This window comes from Haematobia irritans, chromosome 2 (genome assembly GCF_050003625.1).
Source record: "Haematobia irritans isolate KBUSLIRL chromosome 2, ASM5000362v1, whole genome shotgun sequence".
Taxonomy (NCBI): Eukaryota; Metazoa; Arthropoda; class Insecta; order Diptera; family Muscidae; genus Haematobia; species Haematobia irritans.
Window position 1 is genome coordinate 109,102,492 of NC_134398.1, and position 27,118 is coordinate 109,129,609.

The window sequence follows — 27,118 nt, forward strand, 5'->3', positions numbered from 1 at the left end:
ACATAATCAATTAGACCCATGGTAAACCTATAAGAAACGTGAAAACGTAACAAAGAAAAACGAAGTTACCTCAACTTACTTGAAAAGTTTTGACTGATATTAAGTTCTCATTAAATGTGGAACAAGACAAAATAAGATTTTTTTTATCAAGAATCATTCATTAGTTATTGAAACTGAAATTAATTGTTTGCTGAGAAAAATCAAAAAAAAATTTTAAAAATTCAATTCATTCAAAAATCAAACTAAATATTTCAAGAAAATTATTAAACCAGCTTTGAATATTATTAAAAAAAAATTAATAGTAATTTAAAAATTACAAAATCGAAAAGAAAGAAACTAAAAATAATTAGAAATCGTAAAAGAAGAAGAGAAAACCTGAATTATAAATTATGAATTATTACCGAGTAAATTTGTTGTTGTGAGAGGAAAAATAATCATAATTAAAAAATAGCAAAGCACAACTGAATTAACGAAAACATGAAAATTTGATCATAAAACTTAAAAAGAGTAGAAGTAAATTAAAGCAATAAATAAATTTTGGTTAGGTTATTTCTCCTCGAATACTTACCATCTCATTGTGTTTATCTATTTCAAAAACTTATATACTTACCTTAGAATTACTTTATATACTTACTTACTTTATTTATTTACCACTACCTTATATACTCACCTATGCGTTAACTTTTAATACATACCTTTTTTTTCTTTTGAAATAATTTTATATTTTTCCACCCGAACCTTTTTTTGTTATTATTTAATTTTAGCTATTTAGGCCTAAATTATTTTTGAAATAAAACTCTTTTATTTCATATTCTCCGGACGTTTCTCCACTATTTGGTGGCTTTTTCAAGGGATTCGTCTATTTAAACAAAGATTTATAGAAATTGAATAACAATATTTCACAATACAAATATTAACAAAACAACTTACAGAAATTCAAGTTTTTTGGTTACATTTATATAAATATTCAAACACGTAACATAAATTTATTTAACGACACAATTTAAATTTAATATCATTTTAATTTAAATATCACAGCTTATTTTATTGCAGCTCGGTAGCTCCAGCTTATATTGTCCGTATCTTCTTTTAAATTCATCGTTGTTTCGCCTTTCTGTTGAATTCGTAGGCTTTCCAGTAGATATCTCTTTCTACTGTTATTTTCCCTGTCAAGAATTCTCACATTCTCAAAATCTGGCAAGTGTCCTGTGTTTCTCATATGTTGTGATAATGCTGTCGTCTCTTTTTTCTTCTCAATGTCATTTCTATGTTCCCCTATTCTTGTTTGCAGTGTTCGTTTTGTTGTTCCAATGTAGCGAAGATTACAATTACGTTCATTATTCCCCTTACATGGTATTTCGTATACAACATTATGTTTTTGTTGTTTGTCTATTGGGTCTTTCAGTTGAGAGAATACGGTAGAAAGAGTTGCATTTGGTTTGTATGCAAAACATATGTTGTTTGTTTTGATTGTGTTTCTTATTGTTTTCTTATCGGTAAGTCCAGGAATGTATGGTACACTGTAAAATTTCTTGTCCTCTTCATTAACTTTATTTTTCTTGTCATTAGAGTTTTTATTCTTAATTTTAATCTTTGTTTCATCTAGTTGTTGATTAATTAGAGATTTTCGAAAACTATTGTTTGTGAGAATTTTTGTTACATCTTCTATATTGTCAGTGTGCCTTTTTTGAACCTATTTTTTTGAAAGGTTCGGGAATGTAGCTACTGTGAGAGAAGTGCTGTGAGCCACTGAAAGGGGGATTCTGGTAACAATGGGACAAGAAAGAATCTCACAGGATGGTCATATGGGATCATGAAGAGGGAGGGCAGCCCAGCAAACCAATTACATCTGGTTTGCAAAGTCAATTCGCGCGTGTAACCAAATTCCAACAAAGTTGTATTATTCTTTTCAAATTTGTGTAACCGTACATTGTTCAACGTTTAAAAGAAAAATTGTATTTCCACCTGGCACTTAAATTTTTAAATGAATGGATAGAGCGGAAGAACCTCCCCATTTCCGGCGAACTACAGCCGCAGCAAAACGCCAAGAGTGCCACCGCTAGTTAACAAAACCTGTCCATCACAGAGTACATTTTCATACCAATCGATACGACAATTCGTTGATGACTAAATAATCGGTAAATGACTTATCGATCCTACCCAATAAACACAGGATGAGCGTTTTTCAAATGCAACACCTTTTCAGTTTGAGGGTAAATATCATTTTCAACATAAATTCAACTTGACTTGAAACAGCTCATCTTCAATGCATCTTCGAATTGTTTTCGAATTACAACCAATTTGGCAAAATGTTGACGAAAACTTTGAAAATGTGTTGAAGATAATTGGAGAAAACTTTGACAAAACACTACCCTGAAATGCAACGAAAAAACCACATGGTTTTCAATACTACTTTGGACAACAAAGTTCGTGGAAGAAATACAAAAATGTGGAAATTTTTTAATAATCAATTGAAATTGCTTATAATAATTGGTAAGTAAAACTAAAACACGAAATGAAAACTTTAAGGAAGTCACTAAAATCAAATCTCTTTGCAGACAACTAAAATATTTGGATGCTGATTCTTGGACACATTAAGAGGCTGGCCGATGAAAAATGCCTTATCGAGAAGAGAAAGTTTCCATAAATCAAAGTGCAACCAAAAAAACTTGGTATTTATGCTTTTCCATATCAACAACTACTGGATGATAATTCGCATCACATCGATAGTTTAATTTACATCGCATCATCAGTTTAATTTGTTATTTTGTGAATTGAAATTGCTGGAAATTTATTCCAATTATCTGGTCATCAAGTTCCTGAAAATTGCCAGTATGTTAATAACAACAATTTTGTAACACCAACGTTCTTGAGGAAATCACGAAGTATGTGGTCAGTTGGAAGAAATACAAATTGGTAAGTCAAAATAAAAAGTGAAATGAAAACATAATGGAAATCACAAAACTCGATTGTTTAGCTGAAAACTAAAATCATTGGATGGTATATTCTTGGAAGATGTTGGCCGATGAAAAACCGATGAAGGGAACAACAAAGAAAAGTTTTCAGAAAACTTACAAAGTGCAACCAATTAAAACAAAGTGCAGCAATTCCTATATCAAGAACTTCTGGATGGAAATGTGCATTACATCAATTTACATCCCGTCATCAGTTTGATATTTTGTGATTTCCTCTTGCTGGAATCTATTCTAACACACAAGCCAGCAAGTTCCTCGATAGTAATTATTTCAAATTGCCAGCATATTAATTAATAGTTATTTGACACCAACATTATGGAGGAAATGGAATTATACATGTAAAAATGTTTAAGGTATTTAAAGTTGTATTCATAGTTTTATTTATTAATACGTTTAATAAGATAATTACCTTTTGATTGGTATTATATTATTATTTTTATATATTATTAATGTTATTTTTAAGATTATTATATTTGTTAACGAAAAAAATAATAAAATTTACAAAATCTCTAGAAATTTAGTATTGACTTTCAGTTAGAACTAGGATTGACTTTCATACAAATTGTGGTTTGAAAGTATTCGCACAATGCTAATTTTTTATTTTTATCACATTGAAAACTGTTTGAGAAATTATTGAGTAGCGATGCATTTCAATTTGAGGATTACAATTGAGAAATTATTGCTATTGTGTTGAATTTTACTGTTGAGGGTAATGTCTGTTTTTTGTTGAGAACGCGATTTTCTCAACAATTTCTCAACTTGATTATTACTCTAATCCTTTGAAAAAATGTTTGAAAAGTTATTGAATTTTAGTATTTTTCAAACGTTTGTGTTTATTGGGTATAAACATGCCTTCGGACTTAACTCATAATGTGTCCAATATATGGGATATGTTCGACTCGAGCACTGTCGTCCGTAAAAACTCATAGTCTGCAATGCGCTTTACAGATTATCAGTTATTCCGGACGACAGTGCTCGTGTCGAACATATCCCATATATTGTGCACATTATAAGTTAAGTTCGAAGGCATAATCAATACTGCTACATGTTTATGGGTTCGATAACACATTTACTGTTGTTGATGGCAACCCGAAAAATGGCAGCACTACCGTTGGCAATGCGAGTGGGTTCGAAGGAGTTCGAACCGCAACCACTGAACAATAATTTTATGGCAGTTCCTTATATACATTATATATGTTTATTTGTATTAGTAAATTTTAGCGTTCCCTTTTTTCATATAAAAGCCCTTCAGGCCTTGATTTTGTCCCTTTCTGCTGGACACAAAAAACATGTAAGCATATTCTTAATTTTTTAATTTCATTGTATTTTATATAATTACTTTTTAGCAAATAAACACTATACATCTTTTGTACATCCAACCTTTAAACAATTCGAGTCTCATTGGGAATTGTATTACTGCCAAGATTGGAATGCTTTAGGTGGTTTATTTTCGTGTCAAGACGCAGAGAGGACATTTTTATTTGATGTTTTATTTGAAGTTTTAATTGACCATATATTGGACGTTACAAGAAACCAATTAACTTCAAGCCTACTGCCGAATTTAATTTGTTATGGATGCTGCCTAATTTGTCGATGCCTAACTGCCATAACAACAGTCGATGTTATATTTGCCGTTTTTAATTTATTGACAAGTGATTCTGTGTTTTTTATAGTGGAGGAATTTGTCATATTCCTAGCCAAAAGAATCACTGCCGTCTAATTATTGATGCCGTCTGTGTTACATGTTATTTATGCCGTCAATTTATTTATGTTAACATTTTTATAACTGCCTTTGATAATTTCATGTCAGAAAAGCCCGAACCTTCGCAGCAGAGAAGCAAACGATCAACACAAGGTAAACCCCCAGCCCGCTTCGACGCATACCTCATCGACATGAGCCTACAACATTCGCCCACATCAAAAACATCTATGCAAATTGGAGGAAAAGTATGTACGCCAACCAATAAACTGCAAGAAAAATCAACAAATCAACTGTCTACGTCATCTGCCAGTAGTGACCGCATAGAAGCCGAAAAGCAGAATTTAACACCAATTCAACACTCAAAGACAGCAACAATGGACGTAGGGGGTGAGTTGCAAAAGCAAATGGTGACAATGCAGAAACAAATGATGCAAATGCAGAAGTTGCTGCAAGATCAGTTTAAAGTGCAGCAGACAGAGATTCAAAAACTGCGAAAAGATTTGGATGAAAAAGTAATATCGCAGCATACAACACCGTCCGTCCAACAATCTCATGGTCAGCAGACTTCGCAGCAACAATTGTCATTTGAAAATTCTCAGCCAGTTCTACCAGTGTTAACGCCGCCGCCTCCCTCACAGCAAATGCCGCCAACGTCTTCTCAACAACCGCGTGAGACTTTACCGCCGTTAACGTATGGATCAAACGTAACGTCCTGTAGTGGATGTAGCACTCCAAGCATAAATTATGTAAATATGCCTCAAAAAAAATATACCCTATTCCCTCATTTTCAGGTTATCCGGAAGAATGGCAAACATTTTCAGAGTCATTTTATTCTACCACCGCAGAATTTTCATATTCCGATCTACACAACATAATGAGGTTAAGAGAGTCATTGAATGGCCGTGCCCGTGAAGTAGTGGAGTGTCTCCTAGGAAATTCTTCCAACGTCAGCCACATCATGTCTACACTTCGTGAAACCTTTGGTCGTCCAGAGCAACTTATACGTAGCCAAATTGAGAAGGTACGCCAGATAACACCATTACAAAATGACAACTTGGACTCTTTGGTCACGTTCTCCACAAAAATCACCAATATGTCTACATTCCTGAAAAATGTTAAAGGAGAACATCATTTGGCAAACCCGTCTTTACTGAGTGAGTTAGTTGCAAAATTACCTATTAACCGACAAATGCAATGGGGTGAAAAATGCTTGGCTTTGGAAAGAATGCCCACCGTTGTTGACTTCAGTGATTGGTTGCAAAATTTACGACGCATCGCCAATGTCGTCTACGATACGTTACCCTCTAATAGCCGTCGTTCTAACTCTAGCCATCAAAGTCGTAAGTTTGCTTTTGCCGCCGTCAAGAATTGTTTAGTGTGCAAGGGACTCTGCCCGTCATTAATAAATTGTAAACAATTCTTGGATATGTCCGTCGAAAATAAATGGAAGATAATAAAGGATAGTAAGTCGTGTTTTTGTTGTTTGAAAAAAGGGCATCAAATTTCCCAGTGCAGAAATCGAGTAAAGTGTGATAAAAGTGAGTGTGGAAAGTTTCATCATGTTTTGCTGCACAAAACTACCACTTCCCAAGGTGTTGATATTTCGCAGCAACCCACCCAAAATTCAATGCAATCAAACACAAGAAATTGTCACGCTTTAAACAACACTACCAATATTTTATTCCAGATTGTCCCCGTGAAGCTTTTTGGGAAGCATAAGACCATAACAACATATGCCTTTATCGATGACGGTGCCAATGTTTCGATGCTAGACAAAGCACTTGGTGACGAATTGGGCCTACAGGGAAAAAGCGAAATGTTATCTTTGCAATGGTTGAACGACCATAGTATGATGCAAACGACGCAAAAGGTGGTATTAACAATAAGTGGAGTTGGTCAATTTTGCAAGCGCTACACAATTGGAGATGTCTACATTTCAGACAATTTATCGTTGCCAGTACAAAGTTGTAAATGGGAAAGTTTGGTAAAGTTGAATGGAGATTATGATTTCTCAAATATCAATTTCAGCGAATACATCAACGTACAACCAAAACTAATATTAAGCCTTACTCATAGTTTTTCAACAGTTCCTCTTGATGTACCACGCCATTTGTCAACCGTTGGGCCGATTGTCACCACCACAAGACTCGGAGTAGTCATTTATGGACCAATGCCAGAAGAAGATGTTGTGAGTAATAATCGGGCGTTGCACATACGCAAGTCAACCAATACAAAAGTAGAAAATTACACAGTTATGGAAAATCTTATGAGGAATTATTTTGACGTGGAATCATTTGGAATAAAAGCAAATATACAACTATTATTGTCAAATGAAAATGAACGTGCCTTGAATATTTTGAATGAATCAACAAGAAAGGTAGATGGTAGGTACGAAAGTCGACTCTTGTGGAAAGAAAACGTAAAACCGTTTCCTGATACTTACCCTATGGCCCTAAGACGATTGTGCAGTGTGGAAAATAAAATGAAACGAGATAATGAATATGCAACTGAATATTGTCAAAAAATTAATGACTACATTGCAAAGGGTTATGCCAGAAAATTGAGTGATGCTGAAAAGGAAATTCAAAATAAACGAGTATTTTATTTACCACATTTTGGTGTTAAAAATGTAAATAAAAAGGGTGTTCGAATTGTCTTTGATGCTGCTGCGGAAGTGAACAATGTATCATTGAATAAGTGTCTTCTTTCTGGGCCAGATATAAACAATTCACTTATTTCTATTATTTTAAAGTTTCGGGAAGCTCCCATTGCAGTTTGCGGTGACATCAAAGAAATGTTCCACCAAATTAAAATAGCAAAGGAGGATCAAGATAGCCAGCGATTCCTGTGGAGAAATGGTGAAAGTGATAACAGTGTGGAAATATTTGTGATGGAAAGAATGATTTTCGGAGCCACTTGTTCCCCGGCGATAGCCCAATATGTTAAAAATTTAAATGCAAAAAATTTTGAAGAAAAATGTCCACGGGCAGTAAAAGGTATTATTGAACGTCATTATGTGGACGATTATGTTGATTGTTTCAATACTGATGAGGAAGCCATTGACGTAGTGAATAACGTGATAAGTATACATCGTGCTGGAGGATTCGAGTTGAGGAATATAGTCTCAAATTCCGAGAAAGTCAGAACAGCTTGTGGGCATTCGGCCAATGGAAAAAACAATGGTGGTGAGTTTTTATTAAAAGATAACATTGAAAGAATTTTGGGAATTCATTGGTTGCCAGAAAATGACATATTTTGTTTCCGATTAAATTTGCACAAAATTGAAAAATCTATTTTGGAGGGTAGAAAAGTTCCTACAAAAAGGGAAATGCTATCATTGAATATGTCTATTTACGATCCCTATGGTTTTGTATGCGATTTTATGATTGGTTCAAAAATTTTGATGCAGCATGTTTGGAAAGCTGGAATCCAATGGGACGAAGAACTGCCAGTACAAATTTATGAGTGTTGGAAGATGTGGCTGCAGGAGTTATATAAATTGGAACAGTATAAAGTGCCACGTTGTTATGGGAAATATTTTCTTAATTGTCATGTGGAGTTGCATATATTTGCAGACGCTAGTGAAGAGGCAATGGCGGTGGTAGCGTACTGGAGAACGGTAAGTGTGGATGGAGTTAATGTTGTTTTTGTTATGGGAAAAACTGCCTGCGCACCAACACGGTATCACACTATTCCCAAATTAGAGTTACAAGCAGCAACAATGGGCGTTCGTTTAAAAGAGTTGATTATAAAAAACCATTTAAAAAATATTAATAAATATTATTTTTGGACAGATTCAAGAACTGTAGTGCAATGGATCCGTTCTGATCATCGTATCTACAAACAGTTTGTCGCCAACAGGGTTGGGGAAATTTTGGAAAGCAGCCAAATCAGTGACTGGAAATTGTGCCCCGGAAATATAAATCCAGCTGATTATGGGACTAGAGCCAAATTTCCCATTAATTATGAGATAGACGGACGGTGGAAAAATGGACCAGATTTTCTTCGTATGGATGAGTCACACTGGCCATTGGAAACCCAAATGAAAAATTGTTCTGATGACAGCGGTTCCGAGCTCCGTTCAAAACATATCATTCTTTTTACAAACCAGGTACGACCTGAAATTCCTGAGTTTAATCGCTTTTCTAAATATTCCAGACTCAGAAGAACCATGGCTTGGGTAAGGCTGTACATACTTAATTTGCTATATAAATTAAAAGGCATCGACTGCATCAAAGGCGAGCTGACGGTAGAAGAAGAAATTTGGGCGGAAAACCATCTATGTCAAGAAGTACAAAAATCTTGTTTTGCTAATGAAATTACATGTATCCAGAAAAATAAATCAGTCGCTAACACCAGTTCAATAAAATCACTCAATCCGTTCATTGGAGTTGATGGCTTACTTCGTGGTAATGGTCGTCTGGTTAATGCACCGAATTTGTCTATAGAAGCAAAAAATCCTATAATTCTCCCAAGGAAGCACCTGTTCACTCGTTTATTAGTGGAATCATACCATACCAAATTTCAACATATCAATATTAACATATCGTCAGCGTTTTTGGGTATCATCTCTTCGCCGTCTCTTGAATAGCGTCCAGTCCTCATGCCGTGTTTGCCGCCTTCATCGTGCCAAGCCAAGTCAACCTCAAATGGCTCCTCTTCCAATCGATAGAGTGACTCCTTATGTTCGACCGTTCACGTATACAGAAGTGGACTATTTTGGGCCTTTAAATGTCACAGTGCGTCGCCAGCGGGAAAAGAGGTGGGTCTGTTTATTCACCTGCTTGACAGTACGAGCCGTGCACTTAGAACTATCAACCGATTTATCAACCGATGCCTTCCTTTTGTGCTTGAGAAATTTCGTTAATAGAAGAGGACTGCCTTTGGTTATACGGAGCGACAACGGCACCAACTTCGTGGGAGTTGCCAAAGAATTGCAGGGGGTTAGTAACCTTTTTGACAATAACGTAATTACTTCATCTCTTGCAGGCCTTGGTATCAAATGGATTTTTAATTCCCCAGCAAATCCCAGCGAAGGTGGTGTCTGGGAACGACTCGTGCGCTCTGTCAAGAAGGCTCTTTTCATGATGTTAAAAGAGCAGGCCCCCGAGAAGCAACTCTGCACAGTTTTTTGATTGAGCCAGAAAACATGGTCAACTCACGTCCCCTGACACATCTACCTGTGACTCCAAGTGATCCGGACCCCCTCACACCAAATCATTTCTTATTGGGATGTTTGAATTCTACCCAGACGCCAGCCCCCTTCGAGCCAAGGCTAATGTGTTTACGGAAACAGTGGCGAGTTCTACAAAATCTAAAAAATGGAATGTGGCGTCAATGGATGTCCGAATACTTGCCGGAGATGACAAGGAGGTCGAAGTGGTGTCTCCCCTCAAATCCAATTAGTGTTGGATGTTTGATTTTTATATGCGACCCTGACATGCCGAGGTCACAGTGGAAACGTGGAAGAGTAACCGAATTGTTTGTGGGTAAAGATGGAGTGGCTCGGTCGGCGTTGGTATCAACCGTCTGAGGCCAATATCGAAGACCCATATCTAAACTTGCAGTGCTTGATGTGCATGATTCTTGTGAAGCCTCCCCGTCCGGGTCAGTTCACGGGGGTGAGGATGTTGTTGATGGCAACCCGAAAAATGGCAGCACTACCGTTGGCAATGCGAGTGGGTTCGAACCGCAACCACTGAACAATAATTTTATGGCAGTTCCTTATATACATTATATATGTTTATTTGTATTAGTAAATTTTAGCGTTCCCTTTTTTCATATAAAAGCCCTTCAGGCCTTGATTTTGTCCCTTTCTGCTGGACACAAAAAACATGTAAGCATATTCTTAATTTTTTAATTTCATTGTATTTTATATAATTACTTTTTAGCAAATAAACACTATACATCTTTTGTACATCCAACCTTTAAACAATTCGAGTCTCATTGGGAATTGTATTACTGCCAAGATTGGAATGCTTTAGGTGGTTTATTTTCGTGTCAAGACGCAGAGAGGACATTTACCGATTATTTAGTCATCGCCAACAAGTCGTATCGATCCGACACACTGTAAAGCGGACCTTAGACGGTCGGATAAACACTCCGACAGAGGTTCGTCTATTTGTTGTTTGTTCGTTCAAGTTTTGCCCTTACACTGCACGAACAAATGTGATGACAACATGAAAAAATAAGAAGAAGCATAAACAAACAATGAAGTTGTACGAAGATTTATGGGTGAAACCATTTTTTACTGAAAAACTGGAAGAAGATAATAAAAAAAATTCTGGTATATGTGTCAAAACAATGATTCCTGAAGTAATCCACATTTAATATATTACAAATTACTTGAATTTCAAAATACTTGTCGCCTGGTTTCCCATTGATTGGAAGTGGAATTTTTCCACGTTTTTGCAACAATACTGGTTTAGATTTATATATTTCTTTAATTTTCAACCAGAATTGGCGATCCATCATTAATTTCATTGCATAAATGGCTGTTTTTAATGTAAAAATAAATTTGTCTTTGATAATGTTTGTCGAACATCCCCTTACACTCAATGATTTGTACCACCCAACCAGAAAAAATCAAAGTTGTTTTGATTTTATGCCAACACATCCCCGCGACAGCCGAACACGACCTTATACAATCGGATTTGTCGCCGCAACGTGTTGTGTCGCAGGGTTTATCCGACCGTATAAGGTGCCCTTAAGATTCTTTGCAAACACCGACATTCCGTCCGGAATAACTGATAATCTGTAAAGCGCATTAAGAACGGAACGAAAGCAAGGTAAATCTTTGTGTATTTTCAGTAAATTGCTTGAACTCAAATATTTCTTTGTGGTGCCACCAACTGTGCGTAATGGGTTCATTAATTTTTTGTAAGGCGTACTGGCAACACTGTTTCGCCACTAAAGCGCCGTAATGTTAAATAGATTAGTGGATTTGGTTGAATTGTTTGTTTATAGCGTTGGGGTAGTACTTCGGTGGCCAAATAATCCTCATTTCGAGTAACTGGACAAACAAAAAAAAAGATTTGTTTGTTTAATATTCCTAATAATCGCTGTTTTGAGTTGCCAGTGTAAGTTGGTGCATTTGCACGCGCAGTATTTTTTTGTCCTAGATATGCTCAGTTCAACATACGACCGCGGTAATATGGTTAACAATTGTCTCTATTTCCTGCGTACAAAGTAGCGATGAATGTCAAACAAAGTCATGAAGATTCCTCACAATGATTGGAAAACATAAGTTTTCCGGTGGGATCTATCAATGTAGCTCCGGTGTAGGTGTTTAATTGGCTGTACAGAATGCGCAATTTTAAAATGTTACCAGCAACCCAAACAAATGTGATCATTTTGGTTTTAGGTTTTAATACCTATTTTTTGAATAATTCGATAAAATTACCGGCAATAAGCATAAGTGTGTAAATATAACCATAGCGATAGCCGGTAGGCGAACACTTATTTACGGGTATTTCTTATGGGAAGCCCAAAATCCGCGACGGAATACCGTGACGGCTAGCGGCGTGTCGCTAAATTAAAACTTATTCTAAAGGTTGAGTAATGCGCTTTACAGACTATCAGTTATTCCGGACGACAGTGCTCACGTCGAACATATCCCATATATTGTGTACATTATAAGTTAAGTCCGAAGGCATAATCGATACTGCTGCATGTTTATGGGATCGATAACACATTTACCGATTCTTGAGTCATCGCCGACAAGTCGTACCGATCCGACACACTATAAGATTCTTTACAAACACCGACATTCCGTCCGGAATAACTGATAATCTGTAAAGCGCATTACATAGCATGCGTTAATCCGTGCGTTGATGGAAGGGTTGATATTTTTCAGTTTGAAGCACTCCCAATAAACACAAACGTTTGAAAAATGCTAAATTTCAACAATTTTTCAAACATTTTTTCAAAGGATTAGGGTAATATTCAAGTTGAGAAATTGTTGAGAAAATCGCGTTCTCAACAAAAACAGACATTACCCTCAACAGTGAAATTCAACACATTAGCAATAATATCGCAAGTGTTATCCTCAAATTGAAATGCATCGCTACTCAATAATTTGTCAAACAATTTTCGATGCGAGTTCAAATTCAAAATTAACATCGTTGCAAATACTCTTCAACCTAAATTTGTACGAATGATATCCCAACTTCAAATTGAAAGTCAAAGCCAAAATTCTATGAATTTTGTATAATTTATTCATTTTCATCAAAATAAAATATATAATAATACACTACACTACATAATACACTACAATACCAATTGATATATAATAATCTTATTAAACACATCAACAAATAAGAACAAAAAAAAAAAAAAACAAACAACAAAACTTTAAATATCTTAAACATTATTAGTAAACACTTTTGCATTGATAATTCGATTTCCTTCCTTTTGGTTCCTTCCTTTTATTAACATGCGGGCAATTAAACTGACGATGTGATGCACATTTTCATCCAGAAGTTGTTGATTTCAACAATTTTTTGTTTATAACAATTTTAATTGGTTGCACTTGTAATGTTTCTGGAAACTTTTTCTTGTCGATAAGCCACTCAATTTTCATTGGTCAGCTTCTTATTGTTTGCAAGAATGTAGCATCCAAAGATTTTAGTTTTCGGCAAAGAGATTTAAATTTAGTGACTTCTTTAAAGTGTTGATTTAATTTTTCATATTGACGTACCAATTATTATAAACTATTTGAAGCAGTTCCAGTTAATTGTCCACCATTTTTCATTGGTCAGCTTTTTAATGTTTTCAAGAACATAGAATCCATAATTTTAGTTTTCTGCAAAGAGATATACATTTAGTGACTTCCTTAAAGTTTTATTTCATTTTTTATTTTCACTTACCTATTTTTATAAACAATTTGGTTATTTGTCTAAAATTTTCCATTTTTTTATTTCTTGCAATTGACCACGAACTTCGTTGCACAAATAAGTATTGAAAACCACATGGTTTTTTCGTTGCATTTTAGGGTAGTGTTTTGTCAAAGTTTTCTCATATTATCTTCAACACCTTTTCAAAGATTTCGTCAACATTTTGGAAAATTGGAAGTAATTCGCAAACAATTTGATTATGTATTGAAGATGAGCTATTTCAAGTCAAGTTGAATTTATGTTGAAAATTATATTTACCCTCAAACTGAAAAGTTGTTGCATTTGAAAACCTTAGCTCCTTGGCGAAAACTGGTATAGTGTTGCCATCGCTTATCAATTTTTTTAACTCACCACTAGGAATTGCTGTTGCCTGGAGACGTGTAGATTATTTTTTCTTGAAATAACTCAATAAATAACAAGTCATTGTATGTTTTTATTCAACTTCATTGTTTAATATTGTCAAAGCGTGCTGTATTGTCAACAAAAACGCTAGGAAACGTGAAAAAGGGAATTATTCGCCGTCAAGCTTATTGTATTTGCCGTTGCGGCAAAAATGTTTCGCCTACCGCCTATCGCTATGGTTATATTTACACACTAACCAACAATAAAAAGCTAAATATCGATGCCCAATAAACACAAACGTTTGAAAAATGCTAAAATACAAAATTTTTCAAACATTTTTTCAAAGGATTAGGGTAATATTCCACTTGAGAAATTGTTGAGAAAATCGCGTTCTCAACAAAAAACAGACATTACCCTCAACAGTAAAATTCAATACATTATCAATAATTTACCAACTGTTATCCTCAAATTAAAATGCATCGCTACTCAATAATTGCTCAAACAATTTTCGATGCGAATCAAATTAAAAATTAACATCGTTGCAAATACTTTTCAACCAAAATTTGTATAAATGATATCCCCATTTCTAATTGAAAGTCAAAGCCAAAATTTTATGAATTTAGTATAATTTATTCATTTTCGCCAAAATAAAATATATAATAATACACTACACTACAATACTTATTGAAAAATAAATATCTTATTAAACATAGCAACAAATAAGAACAAAACAACAAAACTTTAAATGTCTTAAAATTATTTGTAAACACTTTTGCACAGATAATTCGATTTCTTCCTGTTGGTGTCATAAAACTGTATTAAAATTAATTAATATGCGGGCAGTTTGAAATTAGGAACGTGATGGACCGCGTGTTAGCATAGATTTCCAGCAGAAGGCATTCACAAATATCCATTTTAAGCTGATAAAAGGATGTAAACTAAACTGAAGATGTGATGCAAATTTTTTATAATTTTAATTGGTTGCACTTTGAAATGTTGCTGGAAACTTTTTATGTTTGAAGGAATGTAGAACACAAAGATTTTAGTTTTCTGCAAAGAGATTTAAATTTATTGACTTCTAAAGTGTTGATTTAATTTTTCATATTGACTTACCAATTTGAAGCAGTTCCAGTTAATTTTCCGACAATTTTCATCCGTCAGCTTTTTAACGTTTTCAAGAACGTAGAGTCCATAATTTTAGTTTTCGGCAAATATATACATTTAGTGACTTCTTTAATGTTTTATTTCATTTTGTATTTTCACTTACCATTTATTATAAACTATTTGGAGTAAATTCAGTTATTTGTCTAACATTTTCCAGTTTTTTTTTATTTCTTCCAATTGACCACGAACTTTGTTGCACAAAGAAGTATTGGAAACCACATGGTTTTTTCGTTGCATTTTAGAGTAGTGTTTTCGCATATTATCTTCAACGCCTTTTCAAAGATTTCTTCAACATTTTGGCAAATTAGAAGTAATTCGCAAACAAATTCAAAATGTATTGAAGATGGGCTGTTTCAAGTCAAGTTGAATTTATGTTGAAAATTATATTTACCCTCAAACTGAAAAGTTGTTGCATATGAAAAATACTCATCCTGTGTTTATTAGGTGGTTTTAATGTGGGGGTATGACAAACATGAATTTCGGAAGAGTACAATGTACAAAACCCAACTGCGTCTAGAGCTATAAACAGTGGATGCACCAAAATTGTACACCGGGGTAGAAGAAACCCTAAGACTACACCAAAAGAAATAACGATAGTTTTAATGTGGTTGTGTGACAAACACGAATTTCGGAAGAGTATAATGTGCAAAACACAACTGCGTCTAGAGTTATAAACAGTGGATGAATCAAAATTGTGCACGGGTGTAGAAGAAACCCTAAAGGTCTGGTTATGCATCAAAAATGTAGCGTAACCGTAACATAACGGCAACGTATGATTTTTTGGAAATTATCCAAATTAAAAAAAAAACGTACCGAGAACAGGTAGAAAAACGTTTTATTTTTTGCAAGCGAAAACAACACAATAATATCTTTTAAGGTAGAATTACATACCATGCGTTAAATGCGTCCGATGATTGAAGAGTTGAAATTTCTCTTTGAAATCAAAAGCTCGAATAGTCTGCCGCAAACAGAAAAAATCAACCCTCCCATCAACGCACTGATTGACGCATGGTGTGTAATTCAACGTTTATTGAAATGAATTTTCACGTTTTTCAATTTTTTTGTAATCAAACAACTATGCAACAATGCAATCAAATATCACAAAAATTAAATTCAACTGGGTATATCAACCATAACGATCAGGGGTAGAGCATTAGAAGTCGGAGTACGATTATACAAAAATATCAAAAATCATTTATTTCAAAGAAAACTAGGTTAGCTCGCCTTAAATTTTCACACAAATACCTCAAATGGCCTCAGGAGCAGTAGAAATGTTTAATATTTTCCTACAACTCAAAGTTTAACTAGCATGGATCAAATTTAGTACGAAGGCTGCAAGGAAAGCCTTAATCCAAGAATTGAAAAAAGTTACGTCAATCGTGGTGGGACCAATATTAGGCAATATCACATGGGACAAAAACATTTTGTCCCATGTGATATCTCGTATCGAGAAACATTTCGATCGCTGTAAAATTTTGGATCACCGCATTCGATCGTAATTTATTTTGTCTACTACTTTTTTTACATTGCTGTAAACATATGGTAATAAGAAATTGGAAACAAAAGATGATTTCAAAATAAATTTTTGTGATCAAAATATGTATATGTGTAAAAATTATTATGAATCCATGTGTTTTTGTTTTCCTCGTCTTCGGATTCATAGGTTGAGTACAAAGTGGCATTAATAAGGAAAAATATTCGAGACAAAATCAGTCGTTTAGCATTGCCTGAAGTGCATTGCCTGTAAGTGATTCTATTTTGAAGTGAGTGCTTTTAACTATTTGTGTTTTTAACATCCATAGATTTAAAAGAAGCTTTTAAATATGTTCTTAAAAAAGGAGTTTTTTTGAAGCGGCTACTGAGCATTACTTCCTTTGTTCCGTTTCCCTAAAGGCCGGTATGCACCTCTAGCGAAAAATTTCATTCCCATAAGAAATGCATTGCTATTTATGCTAACGAAATTTTCGGTAGCGTTCAATTTCGTAAGCTGGTACGCACCTCTAATGAAAATAACAGGGTTGTCAAAAGCATATTTTGGCAGCAAACATTTAATTTATTACAATCATTGTGTGCGTAAAAGTTTTAAAAGGTCTGTAAATAATAAACAATTTATTTGAGGAATATTTGGAACATATATTAACAATTTTTTAAAGCGATTAGCTGGTTTAAAATTTGTGTACACAGCCCTGTTTTTTTTGTTGTAGACTTAAATAAATTTTTGCTACCGAAAATTTCGCTAGAGGTGCATACCGGCCTTAACTGCAAGTAATATATTTTCTTAAACGTATTTTGCCAAAATATATAAATAATACTTTGTAGAGGTTTTGATGCGGTATAATTCCAATTTCCCCAGAAATAATAACGCGCAAGATTTCTACATAAAACGTTATAAACTTTATTTAGTAAAGTTTAAGTTTACACAATATATTTATATATTAACAATCGTTAATGCCTCAGGCATAAACACAAGTGACTGCTTTCGCTTTCGCCAAGTGTTGTTTGCCGTCGGCAAAGCAAGATTAAAGACAACCGGCCACGCTAATGCGTTCCCCAAGTAGTCTTAGCTCTTACCTCAACGACTGGTAAGCCAGTAACTAACCTTTATGCTTCTATGCATCTCCTTTTATAATAACACAGAACGATTTACAATTATTGCTCAATAAACATATGAGAGTAATGATAGATCATAAACCTATGCATACAAGTGAGAATCAAACAATTAGTTACTCAAGTACTCAATTTAACACTCAAAATAACTCTCTTTCTCTTTTGTTTGTTAAATATTACTAGCTTCTTACACTCAATTACAATGAAACATAAAAGTATGCGTCATATAAACAAAATAGAAACGGTAGAAATATTTATCTTTTCAATGTATGTAATTGTTAGTGATGTAATATATAAATATAAGAAAAATGTAATAAATGCATGTATAATGATTTAAATATAAAAATGAAATATGTCGTATAATAATAACATGCGCTACAATCTCCCCCTTTGGAGTGCGACAACGACTCGATGGCACGACAACGACCTATGACTTCTTTGGTCTTCCTCGCTTGCGTATGGGATGAACTGGTTTAGGCATCTCATTACGGTTGTTATCTCGGAACATAGTTAAAGCGGATGAATGATATGTTCCCAAAGGTACATCTAAATTATCAGGTGCGGCGATTTCATAAGAAGTAGAACCAATTTTCTTTATAATGATGTAGGGACCATCCCTTTTCGGCACAAATTTAGAAGTCAGTCCTTTTGATGATTGGCTTAGCACATGAGTATTGACCATAACTTTGGAACCAATATCGAAATTCGGCTGAGGTCGTTTATGGGCATCATAAGCTCTTTTGTTCTCATCCTGTCTATGTTGCTCGGATTCTACGGCGTCTTTGTAGATCTTAGATAGATTCTGTAGATATTTGGTTATTTGTGGAATAAAGTTTTCGCTTTCCACAACAGACCGTAGATCATTTTGGACGTCATCTATTGTTCTTAACTCACGGCCAAAAGTTAAATAGGAGGCTGTGAATCCAGTAGACTGGCATTTAGATGTGTTCATCGCGAACCGTATTGCACTGAGATGGGTTGCCCAAGTGTTGTGATGGGATTGAACCAGAATAGCTAATTGCGCCTTCAGATCACGGTTCTTGCGTTCGACTGGGTTAGCTTGTGGGTGGTAGACTGGCGTGAATTGCTGTTGTATATTTAGACAAAAAGTCACTTGTTGCATTATGGCGGAAATAAATTGGACACCATTGTCGCTTTTAAGACGTCTAGGTACACCATATCTCAGAAAAACTTCCTCGATCAACATTTTTGCACAATTTTCGGCTGTAGCTTCTTTAAGGGCAAACAGTTCTACCCAACGGGATGCTATATCTTCCGCTATGAGTATCCATTGAAATCCGTTTTCTGTCAAAGGTAACGGACCAAAAAGATCAACAGCCAATACCTCAAAACGTTGCTTGGAACTTGTTGTTTTCATTAGACCGACTGGTTTCACATTTGATGCTTTGAATCGTTGGCATTCAACACATGTCTTGACATATTTGGTTATTTCGGCTCTCATGCCTGGCCAAAAATATCGGCTTGCGATTCTCTGTATTGTCCTTTCAGCGCCATAATGACCAGCTGTGCTTTCGTCGTGGTAGATTTTAAGGATATCATTTCGCTCATGCTCGGGAATAACTAATTGAGCTTCATCGGTTTCGTCGCTATTATATCGATACAAAACACCATCATTCATAACATAACCACGATTTAGCCAGTGGCTTAAATTTTCATTTTCCGATTCTATAGAAATAATGATTTCTTTAAGATTTTCGTCCTTAAACTGTTCATCTCGCACTTTTTCGGGAGTTTTGTGTGGGAAATCGATTTGAAAACTGAATAAAGGCATACTACCAGGATCATCATCATTTTCATTAGGTCTGGATAACATATCAGCAACCGAGTTACTTTTCCCAGGAGTGTATTCGACACGAAAATTATACTGCTGGATTTGCAATGCCCATCTAGCAAGGCGACCAACAGGACATTTCATGGTTAGCAACCACTTAAGAGGCTGATGATCAGTCATAAGGATAATTTCAGCGCCTTCGATATATCCTCGAAATTTTGAACATGCCCACACGATTGCAAGTGCTTCTCTTTCGGTGGTTGAATAATTTCTTTCAGCACTAGAAAGTAGTCTGCTGATATACTCAATCGGATGCTCGTCAGGGCCTTCCCCCTGGATCAAAACTGCACCGAGAGCGATTGAACTTGCATCTGTTTTAATTATGAATGGTAGTCCATCTTGTGCTTGCTTTAAAACCGGTGGGGTTATCAGCTTATCCTTCAGAGCCTGGAAAACTTGTCTCTGGGTATCTCCCCACGTCCATATTGCTGTTTTCTTGGTTAGATCGGTGAGAGGTTTTGCTATCTGGGCGTAGTTATCAATAAATTTTCTATACCAAGAACAGGTTTGGATAAACGAAATCAGTTGTTTGACGTTCTTTGGTTCCTTTTTCTCCGAAATTGCCAACGTTTTAGCCGGATCGATAGCTATACCATCTGGTGTTAAAATGTGACCAAGGTATCTTACCTCTTGACAGCAAAATCGACATTTAGCATTATTAACTCGCAGGTTAAACAGTTTCAAACGGGCAAACACTAAGTTTAAATCATTCAAATGAGCCTTAAAAGAAGGAGAACATATAATTAAGTCATCCAAATAGGCCAGGATCATCATGTCCTTCAACGGGGCTTTAAAGCGATCTATCAGGCGTTGGAATGTTGCTGGTGCATTTCTAAGGCCAAAAGGCATTCGTGTGAAACGGAACAGGCCAAATGGAGTAATGAAACAGGTCTTGTCTCTGTCTTTTGAAGTAACTGCGATCTGGTAGTAGCCGCTCTGGAGATCAAGCGTGGTCATGAACTTCGTACTTTTTGCTGCATGGATCAAGTCATCTATACGGGGCAATGGGTATCTGTCTGGCTCTGTAATAGCATTTAACTTTCTGTAATCAACACAGACTCTTATACCACCATCTCGTTTTGGAACCATTACAACCGGTGAAGCCCAGGCAGATTCACATTCCTCAACTATACCCAGCTCAAGCATTCGGTCCACTTCTACTCTCAACTCTTTACTTTTTGCGAAAGACAATCTATATGCCGGCGATGCTATAGGCTGATGATTACCTGTATTTATGCTGTGCTCCATATAAGGAGTTGGCTCTCCGATTTCACCAAAAATTACGCAATGTTTTTGCAAAAGTTGGTCTAACTCCCGTTTTTCATTATATTGTAAAAATTCGCCATCTGATTGTTTTAGAATTTTGAAATCGACCATTAACATCGGTATGGGAATTGGGTCAATATTCTCAGTATCATAGACCAAATTAGGAGATCCAAAGAGATTTGACTTAGAACCACGATTAGGCGTGTCTTTTTCACTATCTGGCAAACAATCTTTAAAAATAGCCTGAATCGAATGAGGTGAGTAATCATTTTCCGTAATTTCTGGACCATAACTTTCAAATTCTGCCATATGAACTTCGTGGTGATACTGTTTTGGTTTCGTTGGTCCATCTCTCATAAGATCCTTTTGAACTGGTTCTCTAGTGGTTTTCCTTTTCTTGCTAGATACTTTGATTGTTTCAAGTAGGTTCAAATTCAAAGGAAGCAATTCAGGGAATTCAAAATTTTTACTGGGATCGTCCTCGAAATACCAGTAACCTTGACCCATATTTAAAACAATGGCCGCTTGCTCTAGAAAATCAGAACCTAACAGGGTTCGATTATTGTTAGCATAAGGCAATATGACGAATTGTACATCAAAGGATCTTCCACCAATTGCAATCTTACAAACCGTCGACAGGCATTCTTGCACAGATCTGCTTCCATCTGCCAAAGAAATTTCCATCCGTACATTATTGTATACACAATCGTGAAAATCCAAAATTGTCTTTAGATTTGCACTGGCAATGCTAGTTCGTGCTCCCGTATCTAAATATGCTTGGCCAGGGACTCCGAACATGTGAATGTTGGCCACAGGAATCTCTCTTCCGACTAATCGAAGAGTCATTGTATTAAAATTTACAAAGCCTTCTGGATTTTGTTGCCTTTTGTTACCGCTACAATTTGGACAATTCGCGCGGACGTATCCCGGTGTATTGCATCCATAACATGCCAATTTGGGTTTTGCCGTGGTAGTTTGTGCGATAATAGTAGCTTCTTGTCTAGCCTCAGCTTCATACTTCTCCCTTTTAAAACAATTGTCTCTCGTATGTCCTTTCTTTCGACAATACGTACAACGAACTGGACCACCGACGGACGGAACCTCAGTGTTCACAGACTTTCCTTTTTCGTTTATAGCTTCTTCAGCCTCCCGTGCATCCTTGAGTAATTCGTCGAAGTTCACTACTTTGTGTCGAAAAACTCTATCACGGATTTGGACATGAAGCATTCCAAATAGGATATCGATTTGATCGCCTTCCGATGGAGCTTTTGGAAGTTTCGCGAATAATGCCCTTTTCTTTCGTATGAAAGTATCAGTTGCCTCGTTTTTCTGCTGTTTTCCCTCGAACATCTCAGCATATATACGCCATGCAGGTTTCGGTGGACAGAATGAATCACGCAACATTTTAAGGACATCTTCAAATTTCTTCGCCTTACCTTTCACACCACTCCACCACTCAGAAGCGTCACCCAGCAACAGCATCGGGATGCTATTGATAGCATCATCATCTCCAATCTTCTCCACAGTCTTGAAAGTTGTAATGGCTGATATAAACTCCTCAAGTTTAGCCGGATCTCTCTCACCGTTGTAACGAGCAGTACAGTGGCTATACGTTCCGGACTTCACATTGGCAGTTGATACAGCCTGCATCAATTTCTCAAACTGCTCCGTTGTTAAAGTTGGGTTAGTCATGTTTTGTAATCTTGGACTTCTTCGTGAGGTAACAGGTTCCATACAAATCCAAACAAAACTGGCCACTACGGATGGGCGCCAAATTTATGTAGAGGTTTTGATGCGGTATAATTCCAATTTCCCCAGAAATAATAACGCGCAAGATTTCTACATAAAACGTTATAAACTTTATTTAGTAAAGTTTAAGTTTACACAATATATTTATATATTAACAATCGTTAATGCCTCAGGCATAAACACAAGTGACTGCTTTCGCTTTCGCCAAGTGTTGTTTGCCGTCGGCAAAGCAAGATTAAAGACAACCGGCCACGCTAATGCGTTCCCCAAGTAGTCTTAGCTCTTACCTCAACGACTGGTAAGCCAGTAACTAACCTTTATGCTTCTATGCATCTCCTTTTATAATAACACAGAACGATTTACAATTATTGCTCAATAAACATATGAGAGTAATGATAGATCATAAACCTATGCATACAAGTGAGAATCAAACAATTAGTTACTCAAGTACTCAATTTAACACTCAAAATAACTCTCTTTCTCTTTTGTTTGTTAAATATTACTAGCTTCTTACACTCAATTACAATGAAACATAAAAGTATGCGTCATATAAACAAAATAGAAACGGTAGAAATATTTATCTTTTCAATGTATGTAATTGTTAGTGATGTAATATATAAATATAAGAAAAATGTAATAAATGCATGTATAATGATTTAAATATAAAAATGAAATATGTCGTATAATAATAACATGCGCTACAACTTCCATTTTCACCAACTACTTGTTTCTTTTTGTTTACCTTTTTTCTGCTCAATAATCACTACATACTTCGTTTTCGATAGCATGCTACCTATCGTGTTCAACTTCGAGTAGAAACCATTCGATAACGACTGCGGTGTGTCACAGTCCGGAGGCTACCGCCATCTGGAGGGAGGAACTGAGTTGCCGTACGCTGGTTGCTGAACGGTGTTGCCGGCTTTTGGCTCAGTCTGTGGGGCGCGGTTCATTGGCAAACCAGTCCTCTGGCAGCTGACAAAAAAAAATAATAAAATAAAAACAACCAGCCTTTGATGGACATCACAAAACACAACAGGTACGTATCAAAAATCGTAAGATAATTTTTACACAATCTCCACTCATATTGGTTTGCTGGCATGCCGGATTCCCAAAGCATGCCGTGGCCTAACCCTACCCAACCATGGTGTCCCTGTGGCCCATCCATTCGGGACACCCCAACTGCTACTCACCTGTCTTTTAAATCACCTTTTCCCCTTTTCCTTATAACTTCTTTAGCCTTCCATATTTAATAATTTAACATCAATATTATTTCTTTTCAAACGACATTATAAACATATTTTTATTATCCTTTTTCTCTCTTTCAGATAAATTAGAATCATGAAATTGAAGAAGATTAATTAAGGCAAGAATTTACAATTATTCTCAAAAAAAAAAAAATCATAAAAGATAAGTATTTTATCAAAACAATTTTTAAATTCATAAACAAATAATGTCCAACTTCTTCCACAGACAGCATCGAAATCCTTTCTTCGGTCTAATGTCTTTCCGTCCGTTCGTCTAGATCACGTAAGTATTAGTAACGCCAAAATATAACTTCCGTAAATAAAACATATAACCTTTTTCATGTAGCTCTTGTTTCTTGTTCCTGCCGGGACAAACATTAAGAGCGTTAAAAGTGGACCCACATTTCCAGTCCTATTAACTCTAAACTTAGTATTAGGGTGAGCTCAGCCTAAACACTATTTATCATGCCCAAACCAGGCGCAACGAAACAAAACAGCGCTAATGAATACCCCCTTTTGCTAACACAGAAACCTGCCATAAATCAAATAACTATTAGATTTGTTTATTTTATTTACAGAAGCTCCTGTCTATGTCTGTCCGTCAGTCTAAGTCAAACAAATGTACGAGTATTCCAATGTATGACAACAGACGAATCAGAGGTACCTGAGGCGCTGTAGGTTGACCAGCGCTAATTACACCCAAGATGGAATAGGATCATACACAGCATAGAAGACGGAAAGCAATGCAGCAGCCAAAATCAACAAAATTTCTGGAGAGCAACAAATATTCGACAGCTGGGAAAGTTAAAAACTTTCAAACAAAACTGTTTTATATTATTGTTTATACATAATTGTTTGTGTTCATATCTTTTTTCGTATTATAAGATTGATAAATTTACACAATTTTTCTATTTCTTTTTTACTCTTTGTCGCACCGACCACTCTTCTCAGCATCCAAACTCAGAATAATCTGACTCTCCAAAACCTCCATTATTGACGTTGCATTCGCCATAATCTTCTCCACTTCCCAGCCATCGCGAAATTTGATTCCAATCCCCAACAAAAACATATGTTTGTTTTTGCCAGGGATGGATAACAATATTCATCATACGTCTGGGGCTTTCCACAAACAGATGGCGCTAAAGCCCATAAAAATTAGAACCATATTCGGCCGCACATGACAGGTGATCCGTGCAAACTACATTACGACGACGAAGTACTCGATTTCGACTGCGGTGATTTGGCCCCTGCATGGATTATTCAGCGCGATCATTATCACTAGTACACGTGTATCGTGGTAAAACAATGATTTACAATGAAAAATTGCGGGTGCTTGACTAGCCTGTTCCGTCGCCTAATGTAGGTCATAAAACAACTTTTGGAAAGTTTTAAAACAAAAATTAGTACGAAATTTTTGCAAAAGTCCTTCGAAATCTTTTTGAGCCTGAAACATGGGCTATACTTAACCATTTAATCCTAACCAATGGCAAAAAGTCGCAGAAGTAATGAAACGGCATTGCTATAGCATCAACTATTAACATTTATCGTTAAAAATACAAAAACTTTAATTATTTTTAAATATATGTAACACTTAATATAAGTTGCAACTATTTTGAACAGGCAAAAACTCTAATTTTTTAGGTAATTTATATACTATCAAAAAATCTTTATCGTTTGTTCCATTTTTTCCTGAATCTTTAAAATTGACATAATAAGCAACAACATTGCATTGCGGGCCTAATGTACTATACCCACTTTTGCCTTTAAAAATGCCCGAAAATCGACCCACAAAATTGACCTAAATATAATTGACCCCCCTCAGACTTAACGCCCAGCTACGCTCATGGGATCTCCAGAATAGTCTTCTACGCCCTTAAATCTTACAGACACAATTATTTTTTTAAACTGTGCCCCATCAATGATTTTTAGCTCTTCGAAAATACATTAATGTCCCCCTTTTATCTCGTTAACTATATCACCTACGCCTCTGGGCTAATGTGCTATACCCACTTTTGTTTTTTAACTCTCCTTACAAATGACTGAAAAAGTCTACTGAATGAAAAATTCCTTTTTCCATATTTTTTGAATGACATCTAGATTACTCAAATAACTTTTTGCTCAAAATTATGTTAAGAATACACGTATTTGTGTTTAAGATATGTGTAATTTAATTTCTTACCAAAAAGTCTTAAATTCGCAACAAAAGTTAAAATTTTCAAAATTTGTAAAGTGGTTTGTGTCTTCGCTAAAACAACTTTAACTTCACACCCTTAGAATTCATGAAGTCACTCAAGGAGGGTGCCACTCACGATAACTTCCATCAGAATTTAGAGTAGGACTGCATACCTCCCGGGGCTTCACATATGGGCGGGTTATGGGAGGCTGGTGTTAAATCTCAAATCTATTTTACATTTCAAGAATTGTCAATTCTAACCAGTATTGTATTGATCAGAATTGAAGCTTGCCTCAATTCTCGACCCCTAAGTCCAGCAAGCGAAGACCCATATGATTTATCTCCCTTAACCCCGGCACACTTTTTGGTAGGATCGTCGTTATTACGAAAGGTAACCCTGGTTCAGCCTTAAAATTTTTTTTTTTTTTATTTTGCGCGCTCGTTAATATTGTAAGAAATATATATTTTCTCTAGTGATTGGTTGAGTGACACGCATTTATATTTGTGCATTTCAATAGTGTGAATCATTACCTATTCGAGATAAATCGAGTTCTTTGTGCTTGTGTGCGATTTTCGCTGTTTTTTTAGTGATTTATTCTTCAGTCTCCCAGTGAGTTATACTTTGTTTACACTGCATTATTATTGCTTGCTTGCTTTGATAACAATCCCAATAAACACGAACGTTTGAAAAATGCTAAATTTCAACAATTTTTCAAAGGATTAGGGTAATATTCAAGTTGAGAAATTTAAGAAAATCGTGTTCTCAACAAAAAACAGACATTACCCTCAATAGTGAAATTCAACACATTAGCAATAATATCTCAAGTGTTATCCTCAAATTGAAATGCATCGCTACTCAATAATTCGTCAAACAATTTTCGATGCGAGTCAAATTCAAAATTAACATCGTTGCAAATACTTTTCAACCTAAATTTGTATGAATGATATCCCCACTTCAAATTGAAAGTCAAAGCCAAAATTCTATGAATTTTGTATAATTTATTCATTTTCATCAAAATAAAATATATAATAATACACTACATAATACACTACAATACCAATTGATAAATAATGATCTTATTAAACATATCAACAAATAAGAAAAAAAAAGAAACAAACAACAAAACTTTAAATATCTTAAACATTATTA

General features: G+C 35.5%; 2 protein-coding genes and 4 long non-coding RNA genes across 14 annotated transcripts; 4 read left to right on the forward strand and 2 right to left on the reverse strand.

Moving 5' to 3' along the window:
* Positions 1-2,165: 2,165 nt before the first annotated feature.
* Positions 2,166-3,250, forward strand: LOC142223723 (uncharacterized). The gene is made up of 3 exons (XR_012718871.1): positions 2,166-2,493; positions 2,559-2,916; positions 2,978-3,250. It is a non-coding gene; the product is annotated as an uncharacterized LOC142223723 (long non-coding RNA).
* An 834-nt stretch (positions 3,251-4,084) lies between these two features.
* Positions 4,085-10,612, forward strand: LOC142226012 (uncharacterized). Of its 8 annotated transcripts, none has more exons than XM_075295875.1 (4): positions 4,085-4,266; positions 4,322-5,400; positions 5,469-5,831; positions 6,365-6,744. In XM_075295875.1, the coding sequence occupies exons 2-4, from the start codon at positions 4,779-4,781 to the stop codon at positions 6,394-6,396; spliced, it is 1,017 nt and encodes a 338-aa protein (XP_075151990.1). In that variant the 5' UTR covers positions 4,085-4,266; positions 4,322-4,778; the 3' UTR covers positions 6,397-6,744. The 8 variants fall into 8 exon arrangements, 7 of the variants coding, with proteins under 7 accessions (XP_075151990.1, XP_075151991.1, XP_075151988.1 ...); XM_075295876.1 differs by lacking the exon at positions 4,085-4,266 and having other exon boundaries at positions 4,784-4,922; positions 4,988-5,400; XR_012719566.1 differs by lacking the exons at positions 4,085-4,266; positions 4,322-5,400; positions 5,469-5,831 and adding exons at positions 5,977-6,215; positions 6,754-10,513; positions 10,569-10,612 and having other exon boundaries at positions 6,365-6,661.
* Positions 5,488-5,963, reverse strand: LOC142226013 (uncharacterized). The gene is made up of 2 exons (XR_012719567.1): positions 5,853-5,963; positions 5,488-5,782 (listed from the first exon to the last, which is right to left on the reverse strand). It is a non-coding gene; the product is annotated as an uncharacterized LOC142226013 (long non-coding RNA).
* On the forward strand, positions 9,327-9,812 carry LOC142224960 (uncharacterized). The gene has a single exon (XM_075294737.1). It carries the CDS (start codon positions 9,327-9,329, stop codon positions 9,810-9,812), a length of 486 nt encoding a protein of 161 aa, XP_075150852.1.
* A 1,006-nt stretch (positions 10,613-11,618) lies between the features above and the next one.
* LOC142223725 (uncharacterized) lies at positions 11,619-25,262 on the forward strand. Of its 2 annotated transcripts, XR_012718874.1 has the most exons (5): positions 11,619-11,756; positions 23,337-23,587; positions 23,877-24,078; positions 24,142-24,233; positions 24,374-25,262. It is a non-coding gene; the product is annotated as an uncharacterized LOC142223725 (long non-coding RNA). The 2 variants fall into 2 exon arrangements; XR_012718873.1 differs by lacking the exon at positions 24,142-24,233.
* On the reverse strand, positions 13,088-13,817 carry LOC142223724 (uncharacterized). Its single transcript, XR_012718872.1, has 2 exons — positions 13,545-13,817; positions 13,088-13,480 (listed from the first exon to the last, which is right to left on the reverse strand). It is a non-coding gene; the product is annotated as an uncharacterized LOC142223724 (long non-coding RNA).
* Positions 25,263-27,118: the final 1,856 nt, after the last annotated feature.